The following is a 23,861-nucleotide window of genomic DNA, read 5'->3' on the forward strand; positions in this document are numbered from 1 at the left end:
GCACACAACAAATGCTTTCTACAGGAGATTTTGCTGAAGCTGCAGCTCCTGGTCCTGCAATCCCATGGCTAGAAATCTGTGAGAGAGCATCAGCCCTCACCCAGGCAACTGAGGAACAGCATGTGAGGGTTTTGGCACAGACTCACATAAGTGGCATATGAGAGAGGGATATAACTTGTAGGGTGGCTTCTTGTAACAGGACTTGTAAACAGAATTACAACCAAAACCAGACAATCACGGGAAGCCAGTAGGTATGTATTCAAAGAGTATCACTACTCTCAAGAAGAAGGAAAAAAAAAATTAAAAAAAAAAAAAATCAAAGGAAACTCATCACAAGGTGCTGCTTTTCCATCAGACCGTTAAAAAGGACCAGAAATGCCACAGGGCATGCACTGGAGGCATTGAGCACAAGGGAAGCAGGTGATAGAGTAAAGATGCTGAGGAAGCAAAGTATTCTCTGGTCTGGAGAGAGAGAAGATGCACCATCTGGTCAACAAGTACTCAGGCTATTCCACAATCAAACAGTGTCCACGGGTTGTATACCAGAAATTGCAGGTTACTGCGTTAGTATCTTAATTTCTCAATGCTCAGAAGAGAGCAGCAGGCCAAACACTGCTTGGACAAGGACAATCGTTGGCAATGTGCTGGCACAATACTGACAAGAACTGACATAAGACCAGCATCAGAGAGGTGACAGACCACTACGCCTCAGCACTTTAATGGGGCAGGAGGAGGAAGATGGGAAGCTCTCTCCCATCCTCCCTGCCACTCTGATACAAAGCCCTGACCAGAAAGCAGACACTAATCCACATCTCAGCCCTGTATTCATATGACAGCATGCTGAGGTTAGCTTAAAGGGAAAACAGAAAATTTATACCAAGCCAGCCTCCTATAAAAGTTTAAAATAGCAACGCTATCATCACTTGCTTTTCTTCTTGAAGGTGAAGTGATACAAAGCTTAAAATTCACTGTCAAAAGCAAGAGGGAGACTCAGCCTTTCCTCAGCACAAAGCACCGGTCTTCCTCAAGCCGTCAGTCAGGGTTCACTTGTGCCCAATTACATGCACTTACTAAAACTTCTGGCCGAACAAAGAATTTAGAAGATTATGGTAGTTGGATTAAAAAAACCCAACATTGAGTAGTTTATGAACAGTTACATAAGTACAGGGAAGACAAAGAACTTGAGGTTTAGTGTGACTTGAAATTAATAAAGTCAGATCCACAGCACAAATGAACATGGCCCGAGATTTTAGCCCACAGTGACTTCCAAACGCCTTGTCTTCATTGGCTGGGTTTGTTTCTTTAACTTTAAGCTAGCTCACCACAGGACAGCCAGGCTGAAGTAAAAGCATGCTTGTAATTCACTAAGAAAGCAAAATTATTTTTAGCAAGGATAAGAAAAGAATACAATCAAGGCATTTTCCAGATACTTCTGTAATACAGATAACAACACTGACAGATATTTATAAAACCCAGATGGAATTCTGATATAAAGGCAGCTTGTGTTAAGTATCTTGGATATTCCAAATGAATTCTTATTTTCTTTTGTTTAAAGTTGTTTTCCTTTAGAAAAAAAAGAACTTAATTTTTTTTAAAAACCAAGAAAAAAGAAAAATAACTTCCAAAATATTTTTTTGTAAATAGAATTCTGAAAAAATGCTTTCAAAAAAGAATAAAATGTTGAAATTTTTCATTCAGAATAGAATTTGATTTCTTGATCAGCTGTGATAAATTTCTTTTTTTCTTTCTTTCCGAATCCATGCTCTTTATTAGTTTTGCACTTCTGTATCATAAACCAAATATTTTTTGGAAGCAGAAGGAGAATTAAAGAAGCGAAGAGCTCCAATAGCAACTTTCTCCAACAAAAGCCTAGCAAAACTACCGTCCATAGCTCTCAAGGTATTCTAAACTACTTGGATAGTGTGGTCTCCAGTCTCTTGCCTCCCCCTGTTTTACAATTTCACTATGTAACTGTCAACATTTCTGTATATTATATTAATTCCACTTGTTAGTATCACTGATTAATTCAGTAATACTTCTCAGGAAAAAAAAATTAAAATTGTATAAAATTAGATTGACATTGGACTGAAAGATATAATTTGAATGTACAAAGATGTGTTGACAGTAATACTAGACATCATCTGGAAGACAGTGTAAGTGCATATTATTTAGAGTACAGAACTATCTAAGCTCCTGTTTTCAGCTCTCCACTAAGGCTTGACAGAAAATAGGATTACCTCTTTATCCAGAGTAGAAATCTGCAACATTTTACAGTTAAGAGCATTATTTCTTATTGCAAGAGGACACAGTCCCTGTTCCTTGGTACCCCCTCCTGATGCAAGTTGTCAAGTATGATTCCAAAAATTGTGAGCTCAAATTCATATTTATGTTCTTACAGTACAGTACAGGTGCTTTGCACCTAAGAAAACATAGAGCCCTTTATCTAGAGATGCCAACATCTATTTCTTAATCAGCGACTTTCACAATCAAAACAAAAGCAAATCAAAACAACCATATGGGTGCCTAAAATTCAGAGTGATGCTTACAGTTTAATAATGAAGACCATGACTAACAGCTGTATTTTTCAGTCAACAACATTTTATTAAATTTGTTATTTAGTAACCCTATCAAAAGCATTTGTGTACTCATGTAAAAGATAGGAAATTGGTTAATAAACTTCAACATAAAGACACAGGATAAAATATCAGTATACACATTACCTTAGCATTCTCAAGTAGAACTTCATCTCTACCTAAGCCAGGTCCTATGACAACTGAGTGCAGTCGTGGTAACCACTTTTCCACCTCATGGACAGCATTGGGACTATCACTAAATGGAATTGGGGAAAAAAAAAAGACAAGTTTAAAAATGCTTAGTTTCAGTATTCTCAGAATCCGAGTTGAAGATGCAAGACAGAAAGAGGTATTTCCTATATTGAGTGTCAGACAATTTTATCCTCCGAGCTACCAAAAAAAATCCGTGACCCAGGAAATACAGCATGGTTGTCCAGCTAAAACGAAACATTTCACTTGATTCATTCCTTAGGGAATACCAAATAAAAATGAGGAGGTAACTCTAAGTATCCGCTATGTTTGTTACAAAACGAAAAAATAAAACCCAGGCAGGAAACCAACAATTCTTACAGTCTGCCACAGTTCCCTATTTAATGCTTCTTTGCAGAGATTACACCTTGGAGAGAGATCCACCATCTCACAGGCATATACTGCAGCTTGCTGGAAATGATGCAATTATTTATTACCCTGCATGGCAAAATGATAAATCTGCTCATATGCTTTTTTGTCAATTGCTTCGTAAGCATTTGTTCCAACTGCATTACGGCCAAACTGTCCCCTTTCCCCAAAAGGCAATAGGAGAACCAAGTTATTCAGTAAGCCTAACGCTCAAGATTTCTGTAGCGTTCAGGTTTTGTCTACATCGGAGAAATGATGAGAAAATCCACTGCCAAATACAGCTGCCACAATACAGCATTCAGCCACTGACCAGAACTGTTTATTTTGCTCTGATCAGTTGTGTTGTGTAAATAGGTCAGAATATTTTGAAAGCGCTGCCCAACAATGTCAGTTAATCCTTATTGACAGTACGGAGGGAAAATTTAGCCTCCCTCCCTCCCCGCCTCTGACATAAGTGACAGCAATAAATGAACATTTTAACTGAAGCACGGGGGAATAAAAGCTCCCTATAGGCTAAGCAAGGAGGTACTGTTTAACAGTATTACTCAGAATATTTTGAGCTTGCAATACTTCAACAAAGCTTTATTATTACAGACAAAAGCCCTTGCATGTTTTTCATAACCAACAGCTGTTCTGATGGGACACACCACTCGGGAACAAGCGTTTAGCTCGCGTCTGGCAGAATCAGCAAATTCCACGACAATTTCTGCAAGTGCCAGGCAGGAGCCCAAAGCTTTTGCAGCTGCACCAAGCGCGGCAGCCCGCTCAAGGCCGCAGGGATGCAGTGCCTCGCGCCTGGCCGCGGCCCAGCGGCCCTTCCACCGACAATAGCCGCTTCAGAAATCCCCGGCTGCAGCAGCGCCCGCTCCCCAAAGGCGCCCTGTGCTGACACCACGAAAACAGCTCTGTCAAAACAAGGCTGCTGGCTGGAAGCGATGACCTGCTCCAAGGGCAAGGGAGACAACGAACCGCGTGAGGACACCGGTGTCCCTGAAGCAGTCCCCCGCTTAGCGAGCTGAAGTTGAATTTCCATTTGAACGAAGCAGCTCCCTCCCTTCTCCTCTAACTCACAAGGAAACAGAATTAGCTTGAAAACTGCCAAAGAGCTCACTTTTTTTTTTGTGTGTGTCCCTGTACAACCACCTATCCGTTTATGATGTAGATAGAGGCTGGAAATAAAAATGATTCAAGAAATATTTAAAGTGCTATTAAAAAAAAAAAGCCGTTTATTTTATATGTGGTAGGTTGAACACGTGAAAAACTGTCTGTGAACCAAACTCTAATAAAACGTCACCATTTCTGAATGCAGACCACTTATTTATTTACATGCTGAAACTGATTTTATCTCTAGAAGAGCAATATGTACCTCAAATATATGTATTTCTCAAATAAGTATCCCCTATATATCCGTATATCATATAGATGTAAGAATACTGCTATATATATATAAGGATGCTTGAATGGATTGGATTCAAAATAGCCATGGATAGTAGAAGCCAAATACATTAAATAAACGTTCCATTAAACATAAGCTAAGACCAGAGCCATAGATAGTATCGTAACTGTTCTACTCTTTTATAAGTATCTCATGCAAATAATCTCAAGGTAGAAAGTTTGCCAATTTATTTACATTCAGGATTGAAATAAGATAATTTTGTCTCCAACCCAATTGATAATGTGCACTCTTCAAAACAAAGCCATCTCTTGGGAAATGAACAGTCCAACATTAAGCCACTGCTGCTCACTTTGCCTCTGGTAATAATAAAAACCTACAGCAGAGCTTTTCATCTTCAAAGCATTTTACAAACACTACGTTCACATAACTCCTTTGCAGCTTCACATCAAGAAGCAACCCAAGGCATATGAAGGGCCAAGAGATTTAAAATGGTGATAATGACTATTACATTGCAAAATCAGCTATAAAAATGTGCTGAAAAATAACTGATGGATTTTGACTCTTCATAAAGAAAGCAGAACAAATATTGCCTCAGAGACGCATCATGCCAACTTCACTTTTAAGATACCCAACGTTCACAATGGCTGTGGTTATGCAGTTAAGAAAACCTTACAAATACCCTGTGTCTACAGCTTCTCTGAAGGTGGAAGGGCTATCGTGTCATCTTACAGCTTATTCCCATGCACAGACATCAAAGTAGTAGCATTTTAAAGCTGACAGGGTACAAATGATCCGCATGTAACTTTCTTCATGAAGGGGTGTCACCTTGAACGTTGCTGACCATGGGATTTAGCACAAAGACAGACACTCTTCCAGCGCTTAATAGCTACAGTCTATACGCAAGATTTAAAGATGCGCAGAAGAGTTCTGTGACACTGAGGTCAGCTGGCCTCTACACCCTCAGAGCGGGTAACGCTCAAGCTGCCTGTCCGGCACAGGCCCCCGTCTGCGGTGGGTCCTCAGCAGTGGCTGGGAGAGGCTAGTTGGCACGGGCCAAAAACCTTGCCAAGGATCATTTGGATAATTTGGCCATACAAATAATCACATTCAGGTATCTGGGAATAAATACTCCTTGGCAGTGTTTAGTTTATTAGGTGGTATTTAGTTTATTACTACAGAAAAAGCCACTGTGTATTCTTGTTTGCCTGTGGCTCAAAACCAGAAAAAACCCCCCACGGAATACTTTGGAGGTACCAGCACAGAAAGCAAGTCAGGTCCTCAGATGTTCCCTGTGTACTACACTCACACAGGTCACGTTGTTAACTTCCTTTGTCCCTTCATGCCAATTTCTCTGCCTGATTACTAACCTGATTTCTAACATCTCCATTTAATTACCACCTCCACTGCCCGAGACATGCATACACGATTGAAATTACCACTGTATTTTTTTTTAGAAGTATCTAGAAAGGCATGAGATATGAAGAAGACATCCCTTTGATCAAAGAGATGCAATATTCTGGCTTTGACAGAAAGGGATCAAGTAAGCAAGAATCAGTATTGTCTTTAGTGATGCAGAGCTATACGATAAGTGACTTGGCTTTTTTCCAGAACAGGAATCACAAATGCAACATGCCTACTGTAAAGCACAAAGCTAGGATTAATGTAAAAAGGGGTCAGAAAACCTCTTGCAAGGCCACAAGAAAACAGCATTTGAACTTCTGAAAAGGTAAAAACGTTTGAGAGAGACTTTGATTAACTAAAAGTCAGTGATTTCCAAAAATAAAGCAAGCTTTTTTGGAAGGTAATGCGGCAAGAGATTGGGAAGCAGTCTAGCTTTCCTGTAATTTGAAAATACAAGCTGCACCATGAACATACACACCAGGAGTAATTTGGGAAGCTGAATCCAAGCAGTTAACACCTGTAAACATGGAGAGTGAACTATAACACCATTGTGCAGACGTGTGCAATTAAAGATGCTAGTGACAGACCACAGTTGTGGCCTTGCTGGGAATAAACAGATCTTCAAACAGCTACTTAGCTAACCACTACGTGTTATGTGACATGTTATCAGATGCCATTCTGATGAAACTCCAGATTATGACAGCTCACTGCTGTTCAATCAAGCAACTGAACAACACCCCTCCAAACCCCCAAAGCTTTCTCAAAGTCTTAGCTTGTCCGGAAAGCAACCGATAAAACTCTGACTGCATACAGAAAAGAACTATCCCAGGATAAACACATAAATAACAACTGCAAGGCAGCAGAATCATTAACAAGGAAAACCGAAGGAGCTTCTGTAACTCATCTCATTCTTGTGAAGTTTAGTAGGTAAGGAAGAGTCTAAAGCTAATGTCATCATCCAAACAGCTTTACACATTGTCCATTAGTCAAAGCAGATCTAAACAAATAAGCAGGCACACAGAGAGTCTCACAGGGGGGCAAACCATGAAAAAGGACCCCACAGATGTTTACCTGATCCTTGGCTATTAGTGAGAGGTAGAAGAGAGAGACAAATCTTCGCTTCAGTGGAGGCTGAGAAAACTGCAATCTCATGGGAAGACAGACACAACAGCTTTATCATTTGCCTTCTGAAGCCCTGTGTAGACAGGGCCAAGGTGTGGTGTTCAGCATCTTGCATGTTCATCTTTTCGCTACCTCCAGAACATATTTAGACAAGTAATTTCCATGGCAAAATCTACAAAGATTCTTCAAATTAAACAACACTGAGCTTCTGAAATGGCAGGTACAAATTTTCTTTGTGAATTATTGGTAGCTTTAGATACCTTCCGCCAAATTAAAATCAATACACCCTGAAAAAATTCATCTTGTCTTGCCACCTCGATTATTTTTGCATACAAGAATAGCACTGGTTTGGTTACAGTGCTTATAGCAGTAATTGCTGGTTTCAGTACTGCACAGTCTCGTTGCCTCTTATCTTAATGCACAACCTCACAGCCTCTTGTAATAGCTTTTAGTTTTGAAAAGGTAATAAAGAAAATAAAAACTTTAAGTCAAGCTTTTTGCTCTTCAGGACACTTCTGTGTTTCACTATCATGCAAGAAAAATAGACATAAAACACACTTTGTATATCTTTATCTTGGTGGAACCTTGATGTAGTAAACTTTCCAAAAACAACAAAGGGCCTGAAAAAAGATGGTGGCTACTGCCCTAAGATCACCTGTGGTTTCTAAACATCTTCCAGAGCAATTTGTAACAGATACTTGACAGGTGCCATCTGCTTGAAAGTCTATTCTAGGCTGGTCGCTCTCTAGAGTGGGAGGACACTTGACAACTAGGACCTGAAACGCAACTCCCCTCTCCACCCCCCAAAACAAAGAAAATTTTGCTGTGCACTGTATTTCATTCAAAGACTGGCTTTCCCCAAATGATCAAAAGCCACCAAGGCAATAGCTTTAAATTATCACAGAAAGCTCTAAACACAGCAGCTTTCCTCATTCAGGATGAATGACAGTTACTGTCATTGCTTGCTAGAGGAGGGAAAGGAACAATGGTGATAAGGTGCAGCCTTGTCAAATTTTACACTGAAACAAGAAAATGTGAAGTGAAGTCAGCATGGGCGTAACCAGGAGCTACGGAAACAGTAGATAAGCATGAATGACAGCGCAGACAGGAGGCAGCGGGACCGCAGCTCTTCGCACGTGTTTTAGGCAGAGCTGGAACCACCTTAATAATCAGAGATGTGGCTTGGACGTCACGAAATGCCAATCAGTGGGACCTCCTGCTAGAGAAGAACACGGGACGCAAGCAAAACAGCCGTCACCTGATCAACTATACAGCTCCTTGCGGGACAGTCTACTTTTCAAATTCTGCTCATTATCTGTGCACGCTTGGTGTGACTGAGGCAACTCCAAATGCATCAAAATGTACTGTTGCAAGAGTCCGTTATGTAAACTCAAACAAAGCCACTTTAAGTGGGCAGTTTCAAAAGCCACCCTGGAGTCTTATCTTCAAAGATGGGGAAAAGTCTCTGATCTGAGGATGAAAGAGTTTCAGTTTTGTTTGTCCAAGCACTGCAAGTAATTATATTAATATGAATCAAATGTTAGACCTGCTGACATTTAGATCCTGCCATGTTATACACTACATAAAAGAGCAAAAGATGGGACATAATGCGTAGCTCTAGAATTTAAGCAGTTATCTCAGAAAGCTAATTATTAACTATTGTGGTAAACCTTGGGTAAGGTCATTATTGGAAACTGGGTAAATGAGACAGGGAGAGAGATTATTTTGGAAAGGTTAGGTCAAAGGAATTAAAGGCTAAACCAAACAGCGCAAAAATGTTTGAGCATAAAATTAAACTAATTCTATATTCCAAGAGTAGCTGTATTCATCAATGTTTAAATCATCATTCTTGTAAATTAATGCCAAACTTCCAGAAGCCCAAAGGCTTGAGGCAGCATTTTTCAGCCCCTTGAACAGAACTGGAAATAACAACTTATTCTAGAAAAGCTCACTAATTCCATTATCAACTCATGGGTCTCTCACCAAGCTCCTCAATCAGGTAGAGCAAATCTCAGTGACACCACATGGCATGAAGTTGGCTGGATGCAATTAGAGACCAGAGAGAGATAAATTTAGTAAATTCAGATTAGCATATGAAAATGCCCCCCAAAATTTTACAAGACAAAACGGTCATTTTTACCTACCAGGCTGCTGAAAAATCCTTATATAGTGTTTAATCCGGGAATGCTGGGTATACAAGAGCTATTTTCCTGCTACAATCTGATTAAATGACAAGGAAGAAAATGAAAGAAAAAGAAAAACAAAGACCCTAATGAGAGAGGGTTTGAATAAATCAAGTGTTCCTCTTCAGCCATTGAATAAGTTAATTTAGACACCAAAAAGTGAACCTGGTAGGCTTCATCTGAATATTAACAACACAGCAGCAAGAACAGCAAGCCACCAGCCAGAAGCACTGGTGTCACAGGTTCATAGCAAGACACTGCTCTAAATATGTGGACACTAGAGTCTTTACTTGCTCCATATTCTACCTTCAAGGTAGCAAGAGTGTGAATGGCCTACTGAGGGATGCGTTTAGAAAAAAAATGCCCTATTTACCATATCATATTTTTCGTATCATAATAATGATGTCGAAACCCAAAATGTATTCTACAGCTGCTACCTGGACACCAAAGACTCTCATTTGGGTATCAGATCGTCTGTTTCACTCGGCGTTGGGCAGGAGTGTTGTCAACACACTACAGGCATCAGAGCCAATAACAACCTCTTTAATAATAAACCCAAGCTCATTATACAAATGGGGTCACTTTTCTTACACAGACCCTCTCACATCCTGAGAGAAAAAGCCGCAAAGAAGAAAAAACTATTGCCCGACTCAATTTTCTGAGATTTCTCACACAGACATGACAACAGCACTCAAGGTCAACCTTACCCAGCCTTAAAAAGATACCACAGGTATTAACAAAATCATTTTACAACTTGCATTTAGATATATCCAAATCTTCAAAGCAGTGGTAGTATGTTTCGATCTCAATTGCATTACCAATGTGTGCTATGACAATCCCCCCCAAAAGTATGATAACCAAATGTCTTGACTTCGTATTTTCAGAGTTCATGGAAGTGGTCCTGACCTTTTAACACTTCCCGTTAACTGACTTGCTAAGTTAAATCTGTCAAATATTCTTCCAAATGGACTGCAATCAACCAAAATCTGTGACTTCAAAAGTGACAGAATGAAGCTGAGATGACAATGTAATTTCCCTCAGAATGAAGCAGACTTAAAACATCCCTAGAAAAAGTAATGCACTTTTTTTTTCATGTTAAAACCAATAAAGTGAAAAGCTTTTATCGCATTGGTATCCTCTTTAGTTTACATTCAACTCTTAAGGCATAGATGATAGCTGAATCAATACCCAGAAGGCTAGAGTACTTCAAATCAGCTGTGGACACATGAGAAGACAGAACAAAACTCAGTTGAAATATCTGTTTGGCCGATTGTCAACTGGAAAAAGAAGAATGAGATCCTAAAAGCTAAAAGATGATGATGATAAAATCCCAGGCATGCCTGCCTTGACCCAAACACAAGAAAGATTATAAATACCAAAGAAATCCAGTCCTCGTGTCAAATCACAGCAGTATGGCAAGTGTTCAGAAGGATGAATTTGGTCAGGACCTAACTGGAGTAAAATGCTCCTACACATGTATATACCTCTTTCTGATGTATCAAAAAGCAGCAAGAACAGTGGCACTCTCCACAATGATGCTAAAAATCTTTGGCTACTTCTCACATTTTGAGTAGGTGGCAAGACCTCTGTTAATATCACCTGGGACAAGGACCTCTGCAACAACAGGGAGGAAAGGGACTATAGTATGCGGTGAATCACCTCCCATCTTTTATTCATTCTGCAGCATACAGCAAAGAAGCAGCAGCTTTTTGCTGTGAAAGCTGGACACAGGAAACGGGTCCATAAACAAGTTTTGCCCATGGCACTGCACGACAGGATTAGCAACAGTTTAAGTATACTTCTCTGAGTCAGCACACACAATCTGACCTTTATCTCTCCCTAAGTACTTAAAAAAAAAACCCCCAAACTTTCTCATGTGATTCCTAGCTAGGCTGCTGTCCAAATGAGGTTTGGGAGAAAGATCACAAAGTTTACGCCTGCATCTTCTCTGCAGGTATAATAGGGATCCAGCAGCCAAGTCACTTGGGAGGCATCTTTTTGGTAGTCAGAGCAATCTGTGTTTTCTCCTTGACTTTCCCTGTGACAAGAATTCTTGCACTTCTTCCAGCAGCTTTTTCAAAAAGCGGTTAGTCCCACATCACACAGAAGAAGTGTTTAATAGCTATATTTAGCTAACACAACTAAAAGGTATAAGCTCTCTCCCACAAAGGACCAATGTTTTTGAATCTCCGCTCCTCATAATGAATTAGAAAGGACCAAAAATCTTAAGATTGTTCCTGGGATTTTTTAAGAGACTTGGCACTGGTTAAAAGTGCTCAAGTAACTTATCAGGAGCTCACTATCTGTGATTCACTTTCATGTTTTTTTTTTCAAATTATCGAAACATAGACAAAGTCCAATAAAACTAGGTAGAATATGTTCCAGCAACACTGATCTAAGCTAAGCTTCTTCATTCAACTACAGGCCAGCCTCATGAGAGTTTTTTCCCCACTTATTTTTATTTCAAACTGAAAATAATCTTTTTCAAAATCCAAATCAAAGCTTGAACTCCACAATTAACTATAATAATTCTGGCAATCTTTCCTAGTCCATACAGACCCATAGATACAACCACCTGGGAGGAAGATATTGGTTCTAAATCCATACCTAGTTCAAGGGTGACTTTTTTGGAGATAATGGAAAAATTATTTAACTTCTTCAGGACCACAAGAAATTAATGACCTGACATGTCATTCTACTTCTCTGATAAAACTCTGAAGATCAAGGAGTATCTCCACTGTTGACTTTTCAAATCGTCTGACAACCAGGTTACAAGTGGGCTACTCAGTAGTATCTCGATCTTTCCTGGCCTACAGAGAAAGAAAAACTCTGTAAGATTATGAAAAAAGTCCTTGCAAGAAGGGACTAACACAATAGATTTAGTCTCTCTTCTTTTAAAATATAACCAGCTGGGTTCATATAGCTCATTTAACTCTGTGATCACTCACCTATCAAGACAGGGTAAGTTAATCCAACACTGGTATCCAAGAAGTCTATTCAACCTGACCTGAGCCAGGGAATTAACATGGGGAATATAAAAAAAGCCCCTGAAAACCGTTGTCTAGGAAGTTCTCAACACTAATGCAAGGAAGTATGTACACATGTGCAGCAGAAACCCACACAGAAAATACCTGCAATAAAACTTAATAAAATGCAAAAGCTAAGTTTTATCTTGTCCATATTTGTGTAGAGTTTACAGTAGGAGCACATTAGCTGAGAAAACAGAAAAACGTAGCACAAACCGGGAGTAGCAGTGACAAGAGCAAGGCAGCTGTGACCAAGACTCAGTATACTCCACTGTTCAAAAGGACCCTGACTTCTGCAATGCACACTTTTCACTTCTCCACAGGAAAGCAAAAAGTCAGTCAGCAAAAATATCGAACCGGTCAGCAGGTCAGTTTTTAATTAATACTTTAATTAATATCAAGCTTTCATGGAAGGGGCCTAATGCATTTGATAGAATGCCAGAATAAAAAGGAAAAGCTACTATTGATAACATTGACTATTCATGGCCCCTAGACAGCCAGCTATCACTGTTCAGCTCAGGTGGCGAGGACGCACAGAGCCAGATGTTGAAACTTCATCTTTCCACATCCTGGGCTACCACGTGCAGTCCCATCTCTCTTAGCTGCACTCACAGCAACAGGGAATGAAGTCATGAGACAGAAAACAAAGTTGTGTTATGGGTGTCCCCAGCACAGGATATTACACCAAAAGGAATCCCAGGATCGCCTGCAGCTGGGGCCCCATGGAATTACCCTGGCAATGCTGCAAGATGGGTGCCCATTTTCATAACCCTCCTTCTGCAGTCCTACTCAATCTTTCTCACGTAACATTCCTCTCATCCTTGAAGTGACAGACATTTCCCAAGGACCTGAAATGCAACAGTGCAACGTCTAGCTCTCGCATCTTTGCTAGTCATGCCATCAAAGATCCACGACAGCAGCTCTAACGAGCCAGAAGAGCCCTCATCTTCAGAGGGCAGCAGCAAAAAAAGAGCATGTTCCTCCCTTGAGGTGATCCCCTGTGAGGTGAAGGCAGCAGGGAAAGGTAGCGGCAGCCAAGTCGCAGAGGAGATGATAAAATGTCAGACTCCTGGCAGTACAAAATGGCAGCTGAACCCTGGCAAAACGCCAAGCTGTTCAAACTGTGAATTGCAGAGTACACGGGGCCATAATTATGATTAGCATAATAAGAGAGGGGTACAACAGCTACCTAGTTACTCTGAAGGGTCATGGAGAAATCATAACAAAGCAAAGTTTTAAGGAGAGACACAAAAGAAAACAATGACGTAGCTGCTCAGTGGGTTTTACCCGGAGGTTCTTCCATGCGTGAAGTGTGGCCCGGCAGAAAGTACAAAGACTGTTTAAGAGATCAGGCTTGAATCAAGAGCGGGCGGCCGTGCCTGCAGAACTCGAACGGCTCCACAACATATAAAAGATCATATGAAAAGTGTGACACTGAAGACAAAGGACCTGACAAGAAAAATAGGCTGTTTGTGTAAATGTGAATAAAACCTGGGCTCAATAGAGTCAGTCAAGATTTTTTTCCTTTCTAACCAGAAAAGACTGTTTTCTCTTTTCCTCAAATGAAGCAGAAAGAAAATTTAACAAACAAAATCCGAATATTCTGATATTTGCATTTTTTCATTTTGAATGTCATATAAACAATATTTACAGATCCATGGCTTCATACAATTAGCCAGCTGTCTGGATGAAATTAATCAGAGTTGTAATAAAAGTATTAAACATTGAGTTTCAGACTTAAAGCTATATGGGTATGAAAAATCTAGATGCACTGTACATCTGGAGGAATTTATAGACAGAGCTGAAGTTTAAAATGAAAAGTTCTCTTTGCAAATAGAAAGATCAGACTTTTCACTGGGATCTGAATTCCACCGAAGACACTGAGAATCTTTATATAAAAAAAACCCCAAAATCCTTATTTCGTAGGCATAACCTGGTCCCCCACGAACAGTAATTTTACTGTTTACACATTGTCACCTGCCTTTTTCTCCGTGCTGCTTCCGTTCCTCCTATTGACCTTTTACATTACAACAGACATCAAGAGCCCTGTGCATATGAAAAATGCTTCTCCCAAGGCAAGGTCAACTCCTTCCCATTCAAGACAACCATATGCTGTATCCCAAGTGTCATCCATCAAGACAACCTACATTACAAGCTAATACTGCCACTAAGATTCTCCATCTCATTTGTTATCATACGATATCAGACAGAATATCAACTGAAGATATACCTTTTGGATTTTAGAGGCTAATGCAGTTGGACTGGTAAAAACCCTACCCTTGTATCTTCCCCTTGCTTTCAAACATCATTTTTCCCCGTCTAAAATCTACCAAGTCATGGATTTCTTCTATCTTTAGGAAAAAAAACCACAAACAAACCCAACAAAGCACAACCCTTGATATCTGTCTAACTGCCTTCTTTCTAAGAACCTCTCTCTACATCTACAAGAATGAAACCCACCTTTAGAATGTAATAAACTTACACCTTCCAACCGTAGGCATCCCCATAAGGGAGATCATATTCTTCTTCTCAAGACACCGAAATACTTCTACTGTCGTAAATCCTTCCTGACAGCAATATCTGACAAACACGATTTTAAATTATCCTTTTTCTAGCTTAATCACAGCTTTGCTATGTACACCAACAGACTTTGACACGCACTGGTGCAAGCTAAGCTCAGTGACATATACCTAAGGCACACATCTTAATTCTCATTCGCAGTGCTCATTGTAAACCATCATAACACCTAATTGAAACAATTTATCCTGTAAAAGTTCATCGATCAGTAACATATTTCAGAACACAAACTCAGGGAAACACACACTGATTCTCCACATTAGGACAGTTGCTTATTAAACTTCTCATCTTCTTGTTAACAAACACTGTCGTTTAGATAATTTTAGAACATTCATTTATTCCCAGGAATAGGTGAGTATCTACTGCAACATACTTATAAAGAAAAACGAGAATCATCATCTCTCTTGCCCAGTAATTTTGCGTAAATGACTATATACACGGTAGTGAGAGGAAAAAAGATACACTACTGTTAAATACTGTTAGGACAGAAGAAGCAAGAGAACATACTCTATTTGCTTTTCAAATGCAGATTCTAAAATGCTGACTTGTAGTTCGGGATTTTGCTACTGTTCACAGTTAAATGCATTACAATCACAGACATGTCAGCAAGTAGTGGAAAGCAAGATCTTTGCTTTTTAAAAAATTGTACTTTGATAGCAATGAAAAAAAAAAATCACAACTGGTCATTCTGTATTAAGTATCTAACTGTAATGAAAGGACAAACCCAGGAGTTTTTGTAGTTTCCAGCTCACCCATCCTGTAACTCAGAAATAACGCAAACAAATCAACTGTCAGACTGAAATGTTCAAACTAGTAATCCTGACTTGCTCATTTAAAGAAAAGGTAAGTCACTTACAGAACTGGATGAACAATCAGCTCTGGACTATACGATTTGATTACTGTTGCTGCATCTTTGGTACAAAACACATGGGATAAATCTGCACCCTAAAAAAGAAAATTTGCAAATAGAATTATCAAATTTATACTTAGTAACAACTTCATCATTCCAAAGTTTACTCAGTGAATAATTCACCTGAATTCTTACTTCTCAGTAGTTAAAGCAAACTTTACTACTTTTTCTATTTTGGCTTAGACTACCATGCAATGTTTTGGAGAAACTTTTTTGTACCTAACTTCCAGTATGGTTTTCTGTTTTTCACCAATGGGATGACTGAAAAGATAGATCTTGAACCTTTACTCACTTGAAAAATGTTTCTTATTTGCAGATGAGTAAAGACTAAAATGTCACACGCATGGTAAGAAGGCAGGCAAGAGAACACAGCTGAACAAGAGATAAGCTACATCAAAGAGGAAAAATAGTTCTGTAATACACTTGCAGAATATAGCTATGGCAATCTACAAGTACATTTCCAGTCCTACCATTTTTACTCAATGGGCCAAATCCGTACCAGATAAAGGCTGGCACAATTTCACCAACACCCCTTAAATTAAATAAACATTAAAGCTGAGGAGTTTAGCCTCAAGCTTCTGTTATCAACTCAAAAAATCATACATACACATAAAAATTATGTAAGCAGTGACCAGAAAGCCTGATCTTTTATCTGCCTCGCATATTGAAATTTCCCAAGGTTAACAAAGTGTCTCCTCTGCTGTACTACTATACATTTAACATTTCAAGCTACTAAGCAACACAGATATTTGATCCTATGACTCTTTATATGCAGGTGTAATGATCTGAGACCAAGTGACTTCAATAGGGGACCTCCTAGCATGCTGCTGTATTTGCCCATAGTGAACAGAAAGCTGAGTGGCCTTAATATCTTATATAAGATCATTAAATAATATCATTTCAGTTTTAAAACCTTGAGGGACGGCATCCTGGGAGGGTGGGGGGTGGAAATACCTGAATTGGTTACCCACTTAGTGAAACAAACCTTCAAAAAGAAAAGCATACGCAGTGAACTGAGAGTACTGACACACTATATATAGAATACTGAAATGTATATGTATTATGTAAGCATGACTCCTTTACATTTGAATAATCACCACTGTATTTATGTAGTCTGCAGTATATACTTTTTTAGCCAGTTAATAAGTCACTAAAATAAGGAAGTTCACACTTCTAGAGGAAAAAAGCTTAGAAAATACTTCTGTTAAAGATCATGATGTAAATAAAATATGCTATTAAAAATTAAATTCAACCAACAATCTTTAAACCTACAGCACATAAGAATTTTACTAGCCTAAAGCTGTAGGCTTTGAAAGAAAGTTACTTCCTCCAACGTACTTACCAGGTTCAGAAAAAAATTCTGAAGGACTGACTGCAGCACTAAAAACATAACTTTAAACATAAACCTAAAGTTACCTTATTGTTCACTTTTGGAGAAAATATTTCATCAAGTTTTGAAATTTCCTATTCAAGTCTCTGACAAAACAGTTCTCCCTCTGAAATTTTCAATATTCTGACCTATGTCTAACTTGACCTTATACAGAGAGAGTATTTACAGAAAACATAGCAAATGACACATATTTACAAACTATTTCTACAAATCCTGGACTAAGGATTTTCTTTATTTAATAGAAGATCTTTTAGAACTCAAATTTCATGCGCAGCACAGAACGAATGCTTTTTAAAAATGGCACTTAGCCAAGATAAATGATGAAAAGTTCATTTTGGATTGGTATAGAAGAACACGTACCACTTTGAGAGCTGTAATTGCAGCAAAATATGGTGCTCCAGTGTATCTAAAATGAAATACAATTTAAGTTAGGAAACAGAGTCATGAGATTAGACAATCTGGAAATCAACCTGCCTTAATGAAGTCCCAAATTCAAGAGCAAATTTTAAAAAAAATGCTCGTTTGCTGTAAGAGACAGATAAAATCTTGCTATACTAAAGCCAATCTCAAACCTTCCTTTGATTTCAAAGGCACAGGATTTCACCTTACCCACCTGATCCTTTCATAAAAATATTTATAAAGATCATGACATAAAAAAAGCAAACTCTTCTCAGACAACCAACTTAAAAGTTGAGAGACAAACCAAACAAGAGTCGAGCACTGTTTGCAAGCCAAATCTGGGATCTGTGACCTGGATCAATCCCATCTGGTTTTAGATGCTTAACTGAAGTGCCTAAATGGTGATTCCAGTTGCCCTGAATTCTCTTTATGAAGACTGAAGAGAGAGAGAGGGACAGAATCACCCTCCAGAGGCACCTACTTCTGCCAAGAGGTTAAGAACCCAAGACCACAACAGGAAAACTAACTCCTGGCTAATCAACCCAGCTATAAGACAGCACCTTTTTGCTCTTTATAAAATGTTTATTAATGGTAAACGTCCAACAGCAGATCTCTCTTATAGGAAAAAGATGCCATCTCTATTTCAAAAGGGGAAAATGAAAAACAAGAGGGTGTAATGGCTCATTCAAAGTATTGTGCAGATTACTGAGCGTGGCCAGGAAAACAATAGAGCCTGTTTTATTCCTAGGTCAGTACAGCATTTAACTGATTTAGGCTGCATCTCTTTTTTCCCTATTTCTGTTACTCCAGAACATAAAACAAGGTATTGACAGAATCCAATAAACACTACAATTTATCAAAACAAAAAGCACGCAGTAAGAAAATATTCTATTCCTGATTTAAGAGACCAAGTTCCCAAGATACCAAAATATAAAAAAAAAATTCAGACGTGTCACTATCTTACTCTATTCTATCTTATGCTATTCTACCTATTCTAGAACTTCATCATGCAATGGGAAAAGACAAACGCTGAAAGCAGAGGGAGTTTGGTGGTCAAAAAAGACAGAGAAGGTAGACACAGACACAAACAGTGTTGTAAGTTTCAACCACATTCACTACCAAAATTTTGCAACACAACTGCAGGGAAACATATGCTTTCATAAGTATGTATGGTCATGATGACAGACTAGTAAAGCTCTCTGGAAAATACTCATGTTTTAAATGTAAGGTGAGTTTGAATGGTTTCTACAAGTACTTATGACATCCTCAAACTCCCTCAGAAACAAAAATTAAATTTCTATTTAACTTACTCTTGACATCCTCCAACAATGCCTATACGCCCATCTTGACCTTTATGCCTTTTCCCTGTTAGAGGAGGGATAACGTTGCGCACCAGTTGAAAAATATTCTCCATATCCTTTAGAGAGTGTGTTCTGTGCAGTGAAAAAGATCTTTCTATAACTGAAAAGAAGAAAATAAGTGTTAAAATATATTCCTCTTTAAACTACCATCAGAATTTCTTTTAAGCACTCGCAAACACTAATAAAATCACTCAAAGATATACAAAGTGACACACTTCTAAAAACCAAATGCTTCGTCACTTAAAGGCCTTTAAACAGCAAGTAACTAGGGAAGGTGATCGTTTTAAAAAATAATTTACGATCTGATGCGGAGAATATTCCCACCGACTGCTCACAGTCCCAATTTAGGGCTCAGGTACAGAAAGCAACAACAGCCCAGAATAGTTATATGAACATTTTGTAACTAGAAATATCTTCTTAGTTCAGCCTGAAATCACTTCCATAATTAAGCTCAACTGAAATAGGTACACTTAGTAAGGACTAAACACATCCAGACACAGAGCAAGCACAGAGCAACTAAAACCACATTTTAAACGTACACCCTACCTTATTTTTCGCTTCCCCTTAAAGACTTCCACCTCTTAGCAGAATCAGGGCCTATCTCACTGCTTTTTTATTTTGGCAGGTGGTTACAAACCATAATGGAAGTCTTTCTGCAAAACTATAATCCAACACACTAGATGCAAATGTTACAAGTATCACACAAAGATAATTTTCAGCTATAATACAACCACAGATCTCTGATGCAAAGCTATATGTCAAGCTACATATTAAAACAATTCCACACTCAGAAGGCTACATATTCAAATTACTGCTTCAAAAGACTACAAAAATTCAGAAGAAAAAAAAAGTATTTCAACAATTACAACTAAAGAGAATTAAATTGTTCACCTAACATGGGACAAATTTGAAGATCAGTACTTCTATCAATGATGTGTTAACTATAAATTGCAGTAAATACACTAAAAGAGTAAGTTGTTCTATTTCAACAAAGCTCCTCATTAACTGTACAATTCTGTTCAGAAGAGCAGTTTATTTGAATGTTAATGTTAGTCTCCTAGACCATAGCTGTGCTTACTTTCTCTTTTACAGATCTTCTAAAAAAGCTTTCAAGGAGCTGCTATATAGTAATACATAATTATGTGAAAAAATAACTCCCACGATACTCCTTATTTTTAGCTGTATAAAACTTAGTAATCCTACCCCCAACTCCAACTCCAAAATCTAGAGGGGAGGAAGGGGGGGGGGAAAAAAAAAAAAAAAGGAAAAACTGCTCCAGAATTTTTTGACATAATAACGAGGTTAGAAATGTAATAAACAAGGAAACTCCACATCTGTGTGCTATCAGCAGAAAGCATCTTTTTCTCCATCTTCCACAAAATCTAAACCTAAACCAGACGCGCTAATCTTCAGTAATAAAATGCTTTAGTGTTCAATAATGATAAATACTCCTGGCTGATCTCTTGCTTTTAAAATCCTTCTATAATACAGGCATCCCACTTCTACTGAGATAACAAAAAAAAAAAAAAAAAAAAAAAAAGAAAAAAACCCATTCTGTTTTGGAATATGGCCAAAATAGCATTGCAGTGACCCAGAGGAGAACAAAATGCTCATCTCCTCTGGAAATAGGACAGATTATTTTCTTTAAATCACACTTCATATATTCACTAGTTTTCAACCACACAAGAAATATAATATAGCTTGTAACCCTTAAATGGCAATGTCGTCAAGAAGGTCCCCTGGTTTTTTGTTTAGATGTAAATATAAAGTGATTGCTTAATAAATGGGGAGAAAACAGAGAATGATGCAAAAAGTGATTCCTAATAGAGCCCCACTTACCTACAGAAACACTAAGGCATAATTAGCTATGAACAACTGAAATCGTAATTCCTTAAAAGATGTGCTGCCTGAAGCGTTATTTTCACATTTTATTATAAACGCTTTGTTACACCTTCACCAATTAAAAGGTTAGAATCCTGAGTTGCTCTTGCCACAGCTAAACATATATAATGCATTTCTGCACAGTATAATATGACTGCACACCTCTATGACGAAATACAGCAAGAAAAACTTAGTTTCAAGTCTTTACAGATAATGAAGCTCTTTCAGCAAAAAACCTTTCAGAAGTAATGGTAAGGCCTTGTAAGTACCATCACCCGACTCTAGAACCTCCAATGATTCCCTAAGGGATTTTCCAAAGCACTTCAGGTTTCCTTTTAATTTAAAAGTGAAAACAACATTTAAAACACAGAATCCATATGTATGTCATAATTTATCTACAAAAGTCTGCTGCCATTGAGGAATGCTACATATCAACTATCCAGTCAAAAAGAAACACAACCAAGTCGGCCAGCCTAAACCTTCAACAATCCTAACCATCCAGTCCCCCGTGTGTTTTACAGGGAAACACAGTATGTAATGTAGAACTGAAAAGGTTCCAAGATTCTCTCAGGAATCAGAGAATGCCCTTTACGATCTGGCACGCAGATTATTATTCAACACTGAGGCTGAGTGGTTTTTCTTTCTTTTCAAACCATGTTTTTCTTCCAAGCAGTGTGAAATTCAGAATTAAAACAGAACGAGACTTGTGCCTTTTCCATGCGGCAGGCTACAACCACCGAGCCCCGAGCCGACTCTGGTTTCAGCACTGACAAGAGTATCCCTGTTTTCCCCCTGCCCACGCAATCTACCTCCACGTACAAAGAGACTATGATAAAGATAAATGACACGGAGCCACAGATCCCGAGAAGTCTGTTAATGAATGCTAATATCCGATTATCAGCTTCTGGCCCACACGTAAGGTACAGAAGGAAAAGTCTGTGCATAAATACCAATTCTAGAGTTATCGCTTTGCCTTGTTCTTTAAAATAAATTCAGACCCCCGAAGAATTTATACATGAACTGTTATAGAGTAAAAATATATGCCAATATTTTCATCTTCTATTATGCCTACAACAGTAACACGATATTTAATTAAAAGATAAGATTCAGAATTTTGATTTAAAGAAATTTATTTTAAAGAAGCTGGATTTTAACATTTGACTTACTTCAGTGTAGGCAAAACTCCACTCTTTTCCCAACCCTGAAAAAACACATGCACAGCCTTAACTTCACATACTGGGTTAGGCCTGTTAACTTCAACAGCAGCAGAATTTCCGCTACAAGGTACCCAGTGTTTCCAGGCAGCTTTCAGCAAATGCGCCACTTGCCTTTTACATATAAAACTTCTCCTAACTTCACTTTATAGAGACGTGAACGTGGAAAGAAATCCCCAGTGTTTATGGGGTTTGAAAAGTGTGATTTTGCTCATTACAATTTGTTGTAACTAATGTATCTACATTAAATAGTAAGTACAATTGTACGAATGACATTGTAATTTCATTTGATATCAGACAGACACCTTCACCACAATATTAAATAATTCCAACTAGCTTTTATTTTCAAAAGCTACTTACTACCAGTGCTTTCACACAGGAGTTTAAAATAAACGAGCTTTTGTTTATGCTATAGAAGGAAGTACCTATCGGTGGAGAAAGTGCTGCTGTCATAGCATTATAATTAAAGTTATCCCCATATGAACGATGGTTCGCTCTCTGAGGTGGACTCGCTGGTATAGATTGTGACCTTTGTGATACTGTAGAAGAAATTCCTGCCAACATCTGTCCCAACATCTGTAACATCTGGAGCTCTCGAGCATGCTCAGCTTCCCGACGCTTGTCCTCAATTTTGAGCCTCTGCTCTTCATATCTGTAAAATTTCTCTTCTGTATCCACACTCTGCTGCAGGAATTTTTCCATCATTTTATCCAACGTTAAATTTGCATGGCGTTTTTTTGATCTTTTGGGCTGACTGAGAGGTGGGGTAATAGTTGGAGCATTCATTTCTTTAAAGCCTAAAACAAGAGGACAGACAATTATTTTTCTTAAGTCCTAAGAAGAAAGCAGGAAAAAAAAAAAAAAAAAATCTCCCTATGAGATGTGGACCTAATACATCACGAAGTTGTTACTCTTTTTCAATGTGAATTGTAATTATTTCAGATATTTTTATTCCAGAGCACCAAAGCAAAACCACAAGCTTCTGCAAAGTTATAAAGGTAACATGAAAATTACACAGAGGCATCTTTTAATTGTTGTAGTACTAAACTTCAACAATAGGAGTCTTTTTGATGTTCTAAAAAGGTTTAAGTGAAGGCTATTAAATACTATAGCCTCATTTGTGTATTGCAGGTAATTACATTAATCTAAATTGAGTTTCAGTCTGTTGGCATTCCGGATTTGCATTTCAAAAGAACATTAGTGTAAACAATTCTTTGATGGGGTTTATGTATAAAAAGAAGGTTGGTTAAACGTCAACCAATTGGCTGATTCCTCAGTGATGTCAACTTCTGAAGACAGGTTCATGTTTGTATAAAAACCACGGTGTTAATCCAGATTTAAAACAAACAAATAACACTGCCCTCCCCACCTCCACAATACAAATACGGAGTTGAGGGTAAAGAACAAGAAAGGAAGGGACAAGGCTCTATCTAAGGGCCGCTTCTGTCCGCAAGCCTGCTAAAGTTAGAAGCAAGCGTTTCTGAAACAACTCAAGCAATTAATTACGTGAAAGCTCTCCCCTAGCTTTCTGGCCTATCTGCAACAATAAGCAGATTTTTCAGGTATTATCGTCATCATCGTTTTAATACCGATTAACAAAACCGCACACGGTCTGCAGAGAATGGGGAAATCCTCCAGCGAGAAGGATGCCGATTTGCTTGTACAGCACTACCTGACACTTTGTCTCGATAATCTCTGCGCTAGTTTTCCCTTGGTTTCCCGCTGATAAACACCGGTAAAAACTCACGACGGTCTCCGTCCCCCAGCATCTCCCCCTACCCGGTTTTGCAGCATTTCCCACCCCCCGCTA

At 38.5% G+C, this 23,861-nt stretch overlaps 1 protein-coding gene across 9 annotated transcripts in view; it reads right to left on the reverse strand.

Annotated features, from left to right (window-relative positions):
• NAXD (NAD(P)HX dehydratase) overlaps positions 1-22,843 on the reverse strand; it is a 49,943-nt gene extending 27,100 nt beyond the window's left edge. For 6 of the 9 annotated variants that reach the window (XR_004842864.1, XR_004842862.1, XR_004842863.1 and 3 more), the window contains exons 1-5: positions 22,477-22,843; positions 18,906-19,056; positions 17,557-17,602; positions 15,753-15,841; positions 2,721-2,829 (exon numbers count right to left, since the gene is read on the reverse strand). Coding sequence is in view for 6 of the 9 variants with exons in the window: in XM_009645737.2 (XP_009644032.2) it covers positions 2,721-2,829; positions 15,753-15,841; positions 17,557-17,602; positions 18,906-19,056; positions 22,477-22,837 (756 nt within the window). In the remaining 3 variants the exon portion in view is untranslated. Of the gene's footprint in view, positions 1-2,720; positions 2,830-15,752; positions 15,842-17,556; positions 17,603-18,905; positions 19,057-22,003; positions 22,039-22,476 lie in introns of all 9 variants that reach the window. The other 3 variants (XM_035901148.1, XM_035901147.1, XM_035901144.1) reach the window with 3 other exon arrangements.
• Positions 22,844-23,861: the final 1,018 nt, after the last annotated feature.

This window comes from Egretta garzetta, unplaced genomic scaffold (genome assembly GCF_000687185.1).
Source record: "Egretta garzetta isolate BGI_Z169 unplaced genomic scaffold, ASM68718v1 scaffold168, whole genome shotgun sequence".
Classification (NCBI taxonomy): Eukaryota; Metazoa; Chordata; class Aves; order Pelecaniformes; family Ardeidae; genus Egretta; species Egretta garzetta.